Source organism: Xyrauchen texanus, chromosome 30 (assembly GCF_025860055.1).
Source record: "Xyrauchen texanus isolate HMW12.3.18 chromosome 30, RBS_HiC_50CHRs, whole genome shotgun sequence".
In the NCBI taxonomy this organism is placed as follows: Eukaryota; Metazoa; Chordata; class Actinopteri; order Cypriniformes; family Catostomidae; genus Xyrauchen; species Xyrauchen texanus.
The window spans coordinates 36551177-36567035 of record NC_068305.1 but is presented as its reverse complement, the minus strand read 5'-3'; the positions used below and the strand labels follow the sequence as shown (position 1 = coordinate 36567035).

The window sequence follows — 15859 nt, the reverse complement described above, 5'->3', positions numbered from 1 at the left end:
GTTTAGAGCCTATTTCTCTATAGGAATGATGCAGACCGACTCTGAGCATCACCATGCATCTGGATATATGCCAGGTTATAATACTCTTCTCCATAATTTGATGCTTATTTGATGAATTACTGCTGATATGATCCATAGAAAATGTACACAAGCAATTTACAATTTTAAATGAAATACATTTTACCGCCTGCCTTCATTTGGCGGTGATAGCGCAATGTAAAATGAGCCAGCAATGTTTTGTGAATGAAGCATGATCTATAATAAGCCTAATTTACATAAAAGGAGTCAGTGCCAATGGCTTAACACTCAAGATGCAGTGCTGATTGCTCCTGCTTAACCTTCTTTATATTTTTCCTTCGTCTCTCACCTTCCTCGCTATGTGTACTTCATTAAGCAATTTTTAAAACGTGGACTAGTACAGCACGTTGCTACCTACTGTTTTCCTTAGGATGAATCGCTCCTATTGTACTCCTCATTGTACTCAAGTCGCTTTGGATAAAAGTGTCTGCTAAATGAAAAAAATGACATGTAAATGTTAAACTAGATTGCGGGTGGTTAGCGAATAAGACGCAGGTCACAATTGTTTTGTGAATTTGCCCTGAGTATCTATGTATAGATGTAAGTGGTTACAGAGACTATGAGTTTTTCAAATGATCGCACCCAATGTAGCAGTCAGGACATGTCATGAAAGCAGCAAGTGATTTTGTGAAGCGATTACATTTTGTGAAGTCAACATGAAGTCATAATTAACGTAGTTTAAATTTATGATACATGTTCGTGGTCTCATTGTGTATGATTCATCAGCGCGTATAATTCCAAAGAGAGATTTTTTTTTTTGTCTTCATAATCTTTCATTAATATGTAATAAAAAAGTCTTTCATCTTTGACTGATGTTACCACACCTGAACCCCTCCCCTCAACCGCCTGGTTCCATTCTAGTATGCAATGGCCACTTTTCATGAACAAACCAATTTGTAAAAGATAAACAAGGTCTAATTTGTATTTATTTATAATAAAACAGATAGAATAAATAGACTAAAATCATACTGGATGAAGCAGGGTTGAAGCTGATGTGAAATGACTATAGAATAGCGTTTGACTGATATGGGTTTTTTATTGGCTGATGCGATACTGATATTTACAGAGCAAGATGGCTGATATAAATGCAGATAAACATAATAACATTTTACAACAGCAAATCAGATGTTAGCAAAATTTCGAATGTGAAACAAGCACTTATTTTCTGCAAAAGTTACTCAAATTTACTTTAGAAACTTCAAAGGAAAAAAACTTGAAAACAGAAAGTGTTGACCATTGATTGACAAACCAATTGTTCAATTTAACACTTAACACTCACACTTGTTAATCAGCCAAGTGAACACGGTTATTGGCCGACGCTAATAATTGCAAAATGGACAAATTTTGGCCAATATAGAATCTAAGTATAAAAAATGTCAATGACCGTAAACGCACATTTCATATTGATGTGCCATATGTTGCTTGGCAACTGAAAGCTCCAACAAAATTAACTCCCTTACTTGCCGTAAGAATGGTTTATTTTGTTTATTATTAAATGTAACTGTTTATTTTACATTTGTTATCCTTATTTTGCCAAATTGCAGTTGCTGCCACTTTATAAAAGCAATAAGTCACTTGAGTCCATCCGTTACAGTGATTTTACGATGGGAAAATGAGTTTTAGGCATTACACGATCCCCTTGTGATAAAATGACAGTAGTGTGCAGCCTCTTGTGGGATTTTTTACAATGTGTTTCACTCAGAAATAAGATTATGAAAGTAAAATGGGTTGAGAACATGTTTCATGTCGATTTAAAAGACGAACTTATTTACATAGTGCTATGAAAAACTATTTGCCCCTTCCTGATATTTTCTATTTTTGAGTATTTTCCATACTAAATTATTTTAGATCTTCAAACGAGAACAAAGGCAACCTGAGTAAACAGAAAATACAGCTTTCATATATATATATATATATATATATATATATATATATATATATATATACACACACAAGGTAGGGAGGGTTACTTTTGAAATTTATTCCAATACAGATTACAGAATACATGCTGTAAAATATAATTTGTAACGTATTTCGTTAGATTACTCAAGTTCAGTAATGTATTCTAAATACTTTGGATTACTTCTTCAGCACTGGTAGATTTTTTCACTTGTTTTGACTATAAAAACTCACAAAATACACATGTTAAATCTACATTCTTTAAAAAAACCAAAATACCTTATGCAATGTTGTTTCAAAAACAAAATAAATCAAATTGATCTTGTTTTAAGGATTTTTTGATATTTTTACAGGAAAACAATACAAAATGTATTATCAAGTACACGATTTCTGACCTAATATCAAAGGTCTTACTAGAAAGAAATACATTATTATCAAACGTGAATTTTCTTGATAAAAAAACATGATCGTGTCTGGTAACATGTACATGTAAAATGGCTAGAAATAGCATTTTAGCTCAGCGTAAATCTGACAATTTACACAAGGATTATTTCTATTTCTTCTGCTCCAAACTTACTTCAAACCTACTTCTCTGTCTGCTCGTATGAATGTAACACATCATAAGAAAGTGTTTCACCGCTGTTCAAATGCACTTTGGATCACTTCATTTATATTTATACATGTTTTCCATCTGAAAGGACTAAATATTAAATGAAACAAATGGCAATACATGCAAAGTAATCTCTTCATTAATCAAAATACTTTTGAAATGTAACTGTATTCTAATTACCAATGATTTCAATTGTAACTGTAATGGAATACAGTTACTTATATTTTGTATTTTATGTACATAATCCTGTTCTTACAAACAGTTCCACTTTCGACTCATCAGCCCTCAGAACATTCTCCCAAAAGGTTTGAGAATGATCAAGGTGTGTTTTGGCAAAATTCAGATGAGCCTTAAAGTTCTTCTGAATTAGCAATGGTTTTCACCTCGCCACACTTCTGTGGATGGCATTTTTGGCCAGTGTCTTTCTGATAGTGGAATCATGAACAGTGACCTTTATGGATGCGAGAGCGGCCTGCAGTGCGTTGGATGTTGTGGCTTTTTTGAGACTTCCTAGAGTCGTCGTTGTTGTTAGAGGACTTTTGGAAGGTCGGCCACTTCTGGCAAAGTTCACTACTGTGACAAGTTTTCTCCATTTGGAAATAATGACCCTCACTGTTGTTCTTTGGAGTCCCAGAGCCTTTGAAATAGATTTGTAACCCTTCCCAGCCCAATGTATTTCAATCACCTTTTTCCTCTTCATATCTGGAATTTCTTTCAACCTTGGCATAATGTGCTGAAAAAGTTATATTTAGGTGTTGATTTGATTGAACATGGCTGGCAATAATCAGGGCTGATTGTGTCTAGTCCAGCTGAACCCCATTATGAATGCAGTTTCATAGATTTGGGGATTTAGAAACTAAGGGGGCAATTAATTTCTCATACAGGCCCAGCTGGTATTGGATAAATGTTTTGCTTCAATAAATAAAATTATCATTTAAAAACTGTATTTTGTGTTTACTCAGATTGTCTTTGTTTTATGTTAGATTTTGTTTGAATTTTTGAAACAATTTAGTAAGAGATATACACAAAGAAGAAGAAATCAGGATGGGGGCAAATACTTTTTCCACAGCACTGTAGTAAGAAATAATGGACATCGTCTGACTAAGTCTGATATCTCCAAACAATAAAATCCAACGAATGCTCTTCCATCCAAATGGCAAGATCAGCAGCAGTGGCATAAATACAACATTGGTCCAGTGTTTATGAGGACAATTGTATCTCTCTCTAAGTGGCGAGCTTCTCTGCCATCTAGACTCCTTTTAAGTTTTCTGATGAGTTGGCTATTGTGGTTTTTCTGTAGGGCAACTGGCATCTATCCAAAGTATCTGCGAGTGAGATTTTGTATTCAGTTGAATGGAGAGAGACAGGCAAGACTCTTAAGACAGAAGTATAGGGACCATAAAAGTTGCTCGCTGGACTGCAGCTATGAATTGTGAATGTGAAGAAACCAGCAAGTATGCCAAAAAGAGCGGAGGGCATTTCAGGACAGTCATTGAGTGGAGCTGAGACGGTCTAATACACAACGAGCAGTGTTGGCAAGTTATTTTACAGTGTTTGCTAACCAAACACAGCATGATAAAGTGAAGTAATTCAGAGTTTTTGTCCTAACCAGCCACAACAAGCAACAGGACATTTTGTAGTTCGCTTTGTTTCTACTTCTACGGTGACTTATTGGGTAGTCTTGCCCAAAGTGAAAAATCATTGGACGAATGTCCTCCTTCACATAGCTGTTCATTAAGTGTCAAATATGTTGTGATAGGCTGTTATTATTCCGCAGAACATTTTAGTTTCTAGTGTGGACAGACAAATTACAGTACTTGTCACTGGAAATCTGTGCCTGGTTAAAACACGTTGCAGCTACTTAAAAGAAGGAACGTTACTAATTTAACTTTTTTTAAGGCATGAAAGTGGCAAAGCTGATTTCAAAAAATCCATTTTATAGGCAAATTTTATTTTTTTTGGCATTAATGAAACGCGCTCTGCTTGACTATAAATATGCAATTTTTGTGTCAAATTCAAAGTTGTTTAGATAGTCAATTTCAATGAATAATAAAATAATAAATTATTCACAAATTCACAGTCGTCACTAAAAAGCGTTCCCAGATGTTTATAGCACAATTTAGCTCAATCTTTTTGATAGCGCAATTAATATATTTTTATATACACTGGCAGGGTGGAGGACAGGGCCGGGTCATGATTTCGCACACCCGGCCCCTAATCAGGCTAATTAGCCCTTGAGAGGGATAAAGGCCGATCGAATACGGCAGTGCGACAGAGAGAGATTTACGGACAGCTGTCCGACACCTGTGTGTGTGTGTTTGTCGTTTTGGCTAAGTTTATAATTAAAATATGATTTATATTGTCAAGCCGGTTCTCACCTCCTCCTTTCCATCAACCCCCTTACATATATCATTTATCACTATGATTTATTTATTTATTTTTTTTGCTTTATTGCTTGTATTCAGTGTTGGATTCTGGCAACCTAATTAAGAACCTATTTGTTTTTGTTCCAGATAACTATTAATAATGAATAAAATCTCAAATCTGATCGAAATCTCATTAAAAAGATATTGTACCCTTAAATTATAGCTTAATTTTGCCTTAATTTAATAGCTTAAATTGAGTTTTAATGTACTGTTTATCAGTAGCTTGCAGTGTAACTTGTTGTAGTTTACCCTTTAAAAGGGTAGCTTAACTAAAGTTCAACCAGGCTTACTTTAAATTATAGATAATTACTTTAACTTCCACTCAAAATTGAGGTTAAAAACCCAATTTTTCCCAATTATTTTTATAAAATGCTGAATGCTGGCATGGTGATAGAAACAAAAGTCTTCCTACAAATCATGTATCATTTGAATTTAATGTTAATTTTGATGCTGTCAACCGTAATTAATATCCTAACTGTTTTATGCCAGATAAATGTTTAAATAAAATGTAAAATCCGATCATAATATTATTAAAAAGACATTGTCCTGTTCAATAGCTTTAATGAAGTTAGCCATTTAAGTGGCTTGCAATGGTAGCTTTTCATACTGTACCCTTTCTAAAGGGTCGCTTAACTGTAGTTCAACTAGGCTTAATTACATTTTTGAATAACATGTATCTTGGTATGTTAACATTTTCAAATGTTTACAAAAGTACTGTAGCTTCCCAAACACTGATAACGAGATGCAAAACAACATACACACAAAACACTGAAAATGGAGGATGAATTTGCTGGTAAATGAACCCATGAGCACATATATGCACACACACTTTGCTCAAACACACACATACACTGTATATCTGTTGCCAATTACAATGTAGGCAAACATGCTGCCAAATTCATATTAAAATAATAAGAATATAAAGTGAGCTGTCAATGGACGTAGAACAGTGCAATTTGGAAAAGTGGGAAAGCGAGGCAGCTCTTCTTGCGGAAATACAGTAAATGGCTTTGACCTGTGAAGGTAACGATTTGCGAGAAAGTTGCTCAGCTCTTCTCTTTGTTTGCGATTCTGAATGGCGCTCATGCTGTTCAATGCACCCACCGCGAATGTTTAACATATGAATGGGAAACTTTGTATGCCCTATAAAGACTATACGCTTGCTGATAAAATGGTTGACAAAGTGCATCCCGTAGACAAAATGACAGATACCACATTGCTTTTGGATGACACTTTCCAAAATGCTCAACGTGGTCTTCTCGGGATGAATGCCTATTGTGATTATTCTTTTTTTTTTGTGGTTATTTTCCTTTTTCTGTAAAGATCCCTCAGTCATGGAACACATTCTCTGCTTTTAAAAATGGAAATTATGTTAATGTGGTCTAAAATGGGGGGGAAGAAAAGGTAAAAAAAGAGACAAGGGTCGGCCTTTTTCCCAATTTAAGATACATTCATTTGAGCACAACACGAATGGCTGCTGGCACTGTGATAGAAACCAAAGTCTTCCTACAAACCTGCAAAAGAGAAACAAGGGGAGGGAAAAAAATGACACAAATGTGCCCTACGAAAAGAACAGATTGCATCAATAGCTGGTGGGAAGGGAAGGAGGCAAACCTTTTCACCAGGTCCTTGAAATACAAGCTGCAGGAAGCTAGAACATTTTGGTGGACTTCAAATACTTTGCCTTCAACAATAATTTTCAGGTCTGTAAATTCTCTCTCTCTGCGTTGCTGGTTCAACTCCTTCAACATCTCTGTAGAACAAAGAAACAGACAATGCCAAATACGAGTTTAGACATTAGAATTGAGCTTTTTGGTGCAGCAATAACAACAACAACAACAACAAAACAGACAGTGGCAAAATCTTCATATCGGCATAGATTGAAGTCATACAGAGAAGAGAATTTACACATTACCACTTTATGGACACATTTATGGAGGCGAAACAGAAAACAAAATAAGTAGAAATAAAAATGATGAAAGATTAGAAGATGTAAAATAGAAATACACAATGGCAAATTTCACAGTTTTATAGAGCCGTTGTTCCCAACTGGTGGGAAGCAGGTCTGTTTTGATTGTTTGTATGCTAGATGCAAACAATACAATGCAACTAATCATAATCATGCATGGGCAGGATAGTCAAACAAATAGGCTTCCAAAAGGGAGGAGAACACGCTTCCCATATCTTTTGTTGTTGACGTCAAAGGCTGTGCAACCAATCAAACTTTGTTGTATTTTCAGCGCAAATCCATCCGTCACTTCGTAGAAGCTATAGCCGAATTAGGCAGATGCCAATATGGACAGGTTGCATAATAGATGGCATGCCAGGATGAATTATTGGTGTAATAGATTCATATTAGTATTTGTATTAAATATTGTATTAGTATTATTAATACAAATGCAGTTCTATTTCTGTGTACCTTTGTACAATAAACAAATTTAAACATTGTACTTGGTCGCTACCAATGTAAATCAGCGTCCTGAAGCAAAACCTGTTGAGAACCACTATTAAAAAAGACAGGAATACCTTCATTTGAAATATTCACACAGTACTCCATGGAAGCTAGACTTGCGCTTCAGACGAGGAACTGGCTGACCTATATGGGCCAATATCTATGTGCAGTATATTCAGAGCTCTGGACAAAAATTAAAAATGTATTTCCTGCAGAAACTTTGTAGACGTGTATTGATTTAATATCATATTCCTCTAGGTACCATGGCTTTTTTGACAATTTGGGAGAAATGCCTGTACTTTATGACTTAGGGAAAAAACAAAAACAAGGTCACATAAATAATGATCACAATTAAGCTTGTGATAGAAGTGCGTGTGTCAAAACCTGGTTCATTCTTTGTAGTCTATCAAATTACAATATCCTATTAAACAGCCTGGGATGTGCACGGATTTCCAAATCCCATGCCCGTTGCCTTTGATTTTAAAAGTGTAATGGAATAAAAAAGCTTTTTAAATGTGAAATTTCAAACACTGCTTTTCGGTATTTTATTTCACATTAACTAATTTAATTTGTCATATTCATTGACGAATACCGGGCACATGGTGTTCATAAATTTGGACAAAGATAAAAAAAAAATAGAGAGATAAACCTCAGCAAATTTACAAAAAATAATAATAAAAATTAAACAAAAAAAAAAACAAACAAATCCAAAATGGAAATTCGCAGATCAAAATACAGATTCTACGTGTTTTATTTTTAAATATTCATTTTATTTTGTATTTGTTTTTGTTTTTCATAAAAAGTGTATTATAAGATTTGAAGTGGAAAAACGAAAACGTTTTTGTAAATTATTGAGGACCATGTTCAATGATTGGTGTTGATAAATAATAAGCAAAAAATAAAATTCAAGCCAATTTAACATTAATAATGATTATATCATTATATTATATAATGCTAAGTGATCATCTAATTTGATCATATCATTTTATCCTCAAAAATCACAAAAACTTTCCATTTAGCGTTAGAGATATCTGTACAAATACAGGCATTATCGATCTTGGAAGTATCAGATTGAAAAGATAATAAGTGGTATCACCCATCCCTTACACAAATACTCTCAAAAGTACTACTGTATAAAATAACTAACTAAAGAAATACTTTACTGATCTTCATTATGAAAGAGAAGAAAACAAACAGAGCAAAGAGAGAGAGAGAGAGAGAGAGAGAGAGAGCGAGAGAGAGAGAGAGAGAGAAAAAAAAACATTGCATGGATGTCAAAGAAGCATTGCAACCGTGGATACGAATTTATAAATAAAAACAAAGCAGGGACAAATATACTGCATATACAAGTATAATCATGTTTGGTATCAATTTAATGTTCCTGTACATCTTGCTGCTTAATTGACATGTTTTCCAGCACGTAGGCACATACGCACACGCTCAAGTCCAAACGCAGTGAAAACAAGCAGCACATGTATGAGGGAACATATGTAAATAAATGACGTGTTTGATAGCAACCAAGGCAGAAGTCCAGGGAGACGGGCAGCGGAAATATGTTCAGTATAATGAGGCAGTATAAAGTGATTCTGAGTGCTAGAGACAGCTGGACCTCACCAACAAACTTTAACAGGGAGATGCAGGGTCAAGAGCATCTGATAGACCAACATTGCAGCGTCAAAGCTAAATCACAGCACACACGCAGCCATCTTGTCTCTTTATGCAGCATCTGTAGCCAAGCGTGTTCGCTTGAGCAGACAAAAACAGTGATACTTTTTTTCTACTAAATACAGAACAGCTAAGATATATTTGTGCATACATTCTATATCTTCCTGGGAAACATTTCATACTCTAAAGCTTTTTAGGACATTTTGGCAATTTGTAATCTTCTGTAATCTTATTTGACGATTTAAGCTATTAATAATCGACATTTTAAGATTTTCAAATAGGTTTTTACTTTAAATTAAATGTTGTTATTTTGGGGGCCTGGGTAGCTCAGCAAGTATTGACGCTGACTACCACCCCTGGAGTCACAAGTTAGAATCCAGGGTATGCTGAGTGACTCCAGAAGGGTCTCCTAAGCAACCAAATCGGCCCGGTTGCTAGGGAAGGTAGTCACATGGGGTAACCTCCTCGTGGTCGCTATAATGTGTGGTTCTCGCTCTCGGTGGGGCGCGTGGTGAGTTGTGCGTGGATGCCGTGGAGAATAGTGTGCAGCCTCCACACGCACTATGTCTCCATGGAAACGTGCTCCACAAGCCACATGATAAGATGCACGGATTGACGGTCTCAGACGCAGAGGCAACTGAGATTCGTACTCTGCCACCCGGATTGAGATGAGTCACTATGTCACCATGAGGACTTAGAGAGCATTGGGAATTGGGCATTCCAAATTGGGGAGAAAAAGGGGAGGCACTTTTTTTTTTTTTTGTTATTTTAAGATCCATCTCAGAGTTTGTTGGTTTACAGTTCAGAACTGTTTATTGAAGAATAAAAAGACAAAATGAATAAGAAAAATGGCCAAAAATAAGTGACGCAATGCTCTGGGCTCTATTCTTTGAAACAGAACAGTTAAAATATTTTAACAAAATAATTACCAGCCGAACTGGACACATCATATGTTATGCAACTCATTATGTAATGTGTTATTTCTGATAAATATACAGTATTCTCGACAGATTCATCATTGTTTAATTCACAGTACTGTCAGCACGGTGGATATTTTACAGCCAGTTATTTATTTTTGCAGCCCACTGACCCAAATCTGTGATTTTTATTGAATAATTTATCTTTCTTTATGAATAATGGCTCATATTGATGTTCTTGTATGTGCCTCCTGGTTGATATTACAGGCCAAATGAGAACTATATTTGATCAAGTGAAGCAAGATTTTAGCCAAAGTGTGTCATATAGCAAGTATGATTATATGTGTGCACACTTTTAACAAATGTGTGTGTATATATATATATATATATATATATATATATATATATATATATATATATATATATACACACATGGCTTCCCCAACTGAGTCTTGGCTACTCCCAAGGTTTCTTCCTTGAGTACTTAAACATCTAAGGAATTTTTCCTTGCCTGTCACCTTTGGCTTGCTCACTGGGGGGTTTGTAAGGCACTATTCTTTGTAAAGCTGCTTTGGAACAATGTGTATAGTCAAAAGTGCAATACAAATACATTGAAATTGACAAATACACCACACGGTTATCTTGGTGGAGACAATCTGAAAATACAGTACAGTGAATGACCCATTTATTCATTTTGGTTCAGATTTTAGACTTATGTTTTTAATAATGTTTTTTTTTATTTTAGTAAACAAAGCTGTGTTCTTTATAGATATAATACTTGTGAAGTAGGACACTTTCTGTCATAACTTTGAACTTAGCGATCTATCCGACTTCAGTTGTTTCACTTTGCATGCATTAACCATTATATATGTAGACAGTTAATACATACTTAACTATTTATCTGAATCAAATCATCATGGTGAAACTGTGAAGGCCCAATAGCTGGAAGAACTTATTAAAAACCATGTTTATTAAATAAAAAAATAAGAATTTGAATGGGGGGGGCTAAAGCAATGGAACAGCATTGTAACCACATTAACAGACAGACACACACGCACACACACGCAGAATGTGTTGAGCCATTCTGTATAGTAAACTGTATAGTAAACAAGAATGCCACATTTTCAGGGGGACTGGGGGAATCAAATGTAATCATTTAAGAATCAATCATAAAAAAATTATCATTTCAAGCATTATTCTGAATATTTGGAGGTTGCATCTCTAATAGTGAGATACAGACATAATCTTACAATATAATGTATATGCAATATAATAACTAGTACAATCTTTCCCCTGCTAACTAGCCAAGTTTGACGTAAACAATTACATTTAGAAAACGCACCTCAATGTTTAATTAACATATTTGAATGTGTTCTATTTTGTGTTTACATGTGTAAATAAATGCTTATTTACTTGAAAAAGGGAGGACAAAACACGTCCCATATACCTTTATTATTCACATCAAGACTTTTAATAAAACTCTACAGTATTTTGTCACGCTGTAAAATGGTTAATAAAAATAAGACAACTTTTGGCATGTGTTAGTTTGGTAAATCAAATAGTTGTTTATGCACATACAAAATTGTCAATTTTCCCATGTCATGATAGTAATTTTGCATACTGTAAGCTCAAAGTTGTTAATTGAATTTAATGTTTCATTTTTTCACATTTGTACTATAAACAATTTAGCTACTTAACGTCCAATATAAAATGTGGATCCCGAAAACCAGTGCTTTAAAAGATATCGTAAGATCCTAACATGTTGTAAACATCAGCAAATACCAGACATTACCAATCTAGCACAATTCTTCCTACAAGCCATTTCAAGCTTGACGAAAACCATTCTCAACTGAGAAACAAACTGCAATTTCTGTTCTGTTGAGGACAAAAGGGAAAACACAGAACTAAATGCAAACAATAACTAATGCAATTAAAATTCAACAGTATTTTGGCACAAATTCATCAGTAACTTGATAATATGGCTGATACTGTAAATACTTAAACAATCTACATTGTATTGTTTATAATATATATAGACAAAATCTGGATTTTGAAGCCTGAAACCAGTGCTTTAAGATAAGATATAAATGTAACCTTACTATATAATCTTGTAAACAACAGAAAAAGCCTAACACACAATTCTTTCTCAGCTAACAAGCATTTCAAGCTTGACGTAAACCATTCTCAATTCAGAAAAACACTGTAATGTCACGGAGAGAAGGGAAAATGCAATGCTAAATGCAAATAATACCATAAACCGTAAGTGTGCATTGTTAGGATAGCACATTATATAGATTTATAATTTGAAAAAAGGATGACAAAACACTTCCCATATCTTTTTTGTTGACGTTGAAGGTTGTCAAAAATCAAACTCAACAGAAATTGCAGATTAAACTATTAAAGAATTTACGATAAACTATTTTGTGTCACCACTTCAGGTCCAATTTAAAATCTGGATCCTGAAACCAAGATATATAAACATTACCATTCTATATAATGTGGTAAACAACAACAAAAACACCCATTTAGTGTCAAGATAGCCCCATCCTTCCTCTGCTAGCTTGCTGTAAACAATTCAAATTGCACAGCAATGTTTACATAACGTACTTGAATGTGTTTTACGTTATACAGGCTTTATTTCATGCATATGTGTGATTAAATCAGCGCCCAACAGGGCTTTGTGACTCATCATCGACCGACATGGCTTTCACAACCAATCTTCAATGTTGCACAAGAGAGACAATTCACAGACGACCGACAACGTAAGAGCAAGTCAGGAACTATAGTTGTCAGCAAACAAAGGCGCACCCACAAGGTCGCTCGACACACTGGAAAAACTGATGGAAAAGCTGATTATGCGGTGCAGTCCAGGGTCAGGGCTCGGAGGAAAGACGATTATTAGTGCAGGGCATGAAATTTCACATGGCAGATGAATGATGCACACAGTGTGCGGGTGAGGCTGCAGGATTTAGGTAAACTCCTCTGCCAAAACGGAGAGGCGCACAGAGGTATCAGAGATGATAATATCATGGTTTGAACACACACCGCATCAGACAATTACAGTGTGTTGTGCATGTAATGGAAAAATAATTGGGCGTCTCGCAGAAAATGGCGCATCGGCAACCTACTTTCTTTGAACTAATAATAAAATCTCGCATAGACAGTTATATACATGTTTTTGCATGATTTCGTGTCCATTTCGGATTGCAATACAATTTATTGGTAAAATTGGTATTTAAAAAAGGTTAGTTCAACCTAAAAATGAAATTCTGTCATTATTTAATCACCATCATCATGTTGTCCCAAATCCAATAACTTTCTTTCTTCCATGGAACACAAAATGTAATGTTAGTTAGTATTTTAATTCAAATTTCCGTTCGCTTTCACTTTATGGAAAAAAGATGGAATGAGAGTTAATGGGGATTGAGGCTAACGTTCTGCACAACATCTTTTGTGTTACAAAACCGGAACAACAAGAAGGTGAGTAAATTATGACAGAATTTGTACACTTTTGGAGGACTATCCCTTCAAATAGACATTATTAAAAGGTGGGTACGCAAAACTAATGTTGTATGAAAAATAATAATGAGAGACACAACTTTATAAATGTATGTGTCCCTTTAAAAAGAACAGGTTATGGCCAGCCATGTCTCGCTCTCAGGTCATTAGCCCTTCCAGTCTCACCTTTCACCTGATTGGCCTTTTAGCGGAGTTAAACAGCCAATCAGCATGTTTCAGTCCATTAACCACAAATAAACAGAGAGTTCAATAACCCAATAACGCACAGTGGAGAGAAAAAAAGCAATTCATTCATTGGTGTTGTCAGCACACTGCTTATACAAATAAACCAAATTTATTCTGCACCCTATTTATAGAAAGAAGCCAAAATTAATACAAATAAAAACAACAATAAAAATAATAATCATAATAATCATTAAAAAATAATTACCTAAAAATAAAAAACAATTATACCAATGAAAGTTATAATAATAACAACACTAATACAACTAATAATAATAATAATAATAATTATTATTAACTAATTAATTACAGACATAAACATATATAACTATTTTGTTATAATCCTATAATATATTAATGTATTATTATTCATAATAATACTATTGATATATAATAACAACAATAATAATGATCATAATATTTAGAATTATTTAATTTTACCATTAAATAATTTTATATAAATTAGTACTACATTAACAAATATAAATATATATATATTATATTATATTATATTAACGTATATATATATATATATATATATATATATTAATATAAAAATCATTACATTCTAAAATTAATCATTATTATTAATCTACATTTTTATCTCCACGTTGTTTATTAATAAACATAAACATCTCTCTTCACTTTAAAATCAAAATTATTGTTATTTTAAAGCTTTTTTTAAGTGCCACAGAAATATGTAAACTCATTGAAAAACAATTAATTGTTATTATTTGACATATTTTTTTTAATTTGATGAAATATTACTACATTTGAACTAGTAACATCTTATAAAATCAAACAAAATTTTACATGTTAATTTCGTAATGCCACTAAGCTACAAATAGTCGTAAACCGTGAGGACAGTAAAGCATCCGGCACTCTGAAGAATGGAGAAACCACAAAGACAATCAATAAAATATGTCTCTGACACAAAATGGATATCATTGATTTTTTTGTTTGTCTGTGATACCTTTTATAAATGGAAAACCACGAAATCTGACACCTATTTGTATAAAAAGGTTGAACAAAAGTGTCCTCAAAATCTTTTAAGTTGAGAAAAGTCTAGCATGTTAGTGAAGTGTGAGATCAATTTTGCTGACTAGCTGCACGACAAAGACGAGAAAAGAGGTTACAGTAAACGTAAGAGCTTTCAGCGACACAAAGACTCTTTTCAATGCCTTCCACTGGCACACCCCAAACATAGAAGCTTCAATTCAATTAAACGGTGGTGAACTGAAATAAGTTCAATAAATGGACAAGATGAAAGGACTAAAGATGGACATGTAATGGCCCCAGACAGCACAACCTTTTGATTAGTTTCTGAGCTTTATTATTGAGCTATTCTAAGCTTCACTGGTCAGCTCATGTTTTTCAAAATGGCAGTTCTAAGCGTGTGGATTGACTCCGTTACATCGGGACAGTGGAATGATCCAAGAGGGGTGTAGGAGTGAGTGAGTGTACGGCAAGTGAATGTTTTATTTCTGTCATCCACGGTTTAATTGGGCATGCCGAGAGATGTTTTGTATATACTGAGGGAGTGAATAAAAAAAAAGTGAAAAAATTGTGACATCCAATCAGAAGCAAGCAAAGGGTGTCAAGCCTATACAAACACACAAACAACCTTCATGGAAGAGTCCATTTGCAACTGTGTGACGGGAGGGCATGGGTTACGAAGCATTACGGAATGGTGCTACTGAGGTAGTCAACTGGCTTGACATAAGTATATAAAATAATATAAAATAAAATAAGAAATTAAAATATAAAGCAAAACAAAATATATATATAGTTTTTTTTAAACCATTATAGATTGAAATTATACAGCTATAAATGCAAAAACTCCATGAAAACTCTCAAAAATAAATTTGCCATTCAGTGATGTGTATAGTTTAACATATTTATAACTGATTATCCTAGCGTCCATCACTATTTAACATCACTTAAAAAAAAAAAAAAAAACTCACCTACTGTATCTTAGCTATAGCTAAATAATTTCTTCTTGGATTCACAACAATGTTCATTACATCACGGAGAATGTTTGCATTTACAAGGAATAGAAACACATATACAT

The 15859-nt window shown here is 34.1% G+C and overlaps 1 protein-coding gene across 2 annotated transcripts in view; it reads right to left on the bottom strand.

Moving 5' to 3' along the window:
• Window positions 1-15859, bottom strand: part of LOC127623698 (kelch-like protein 29) — a 309133-nt gene that overhangs the window by 107423 nt on the left and 185851 nt on the right. For both annotated transcript variants that reach the window (XM_052098152.1, XM_052098153.1), the window contains one exon: window positions 6628-6766. In XM_052098152.1, coding sequence (XP_051954112.1) covers window positions 6628-6766 — 139 coding nt within the window. The remainder of the gene's footprint in view (window positions 1-6627; window positions 6767-15859) is intronic.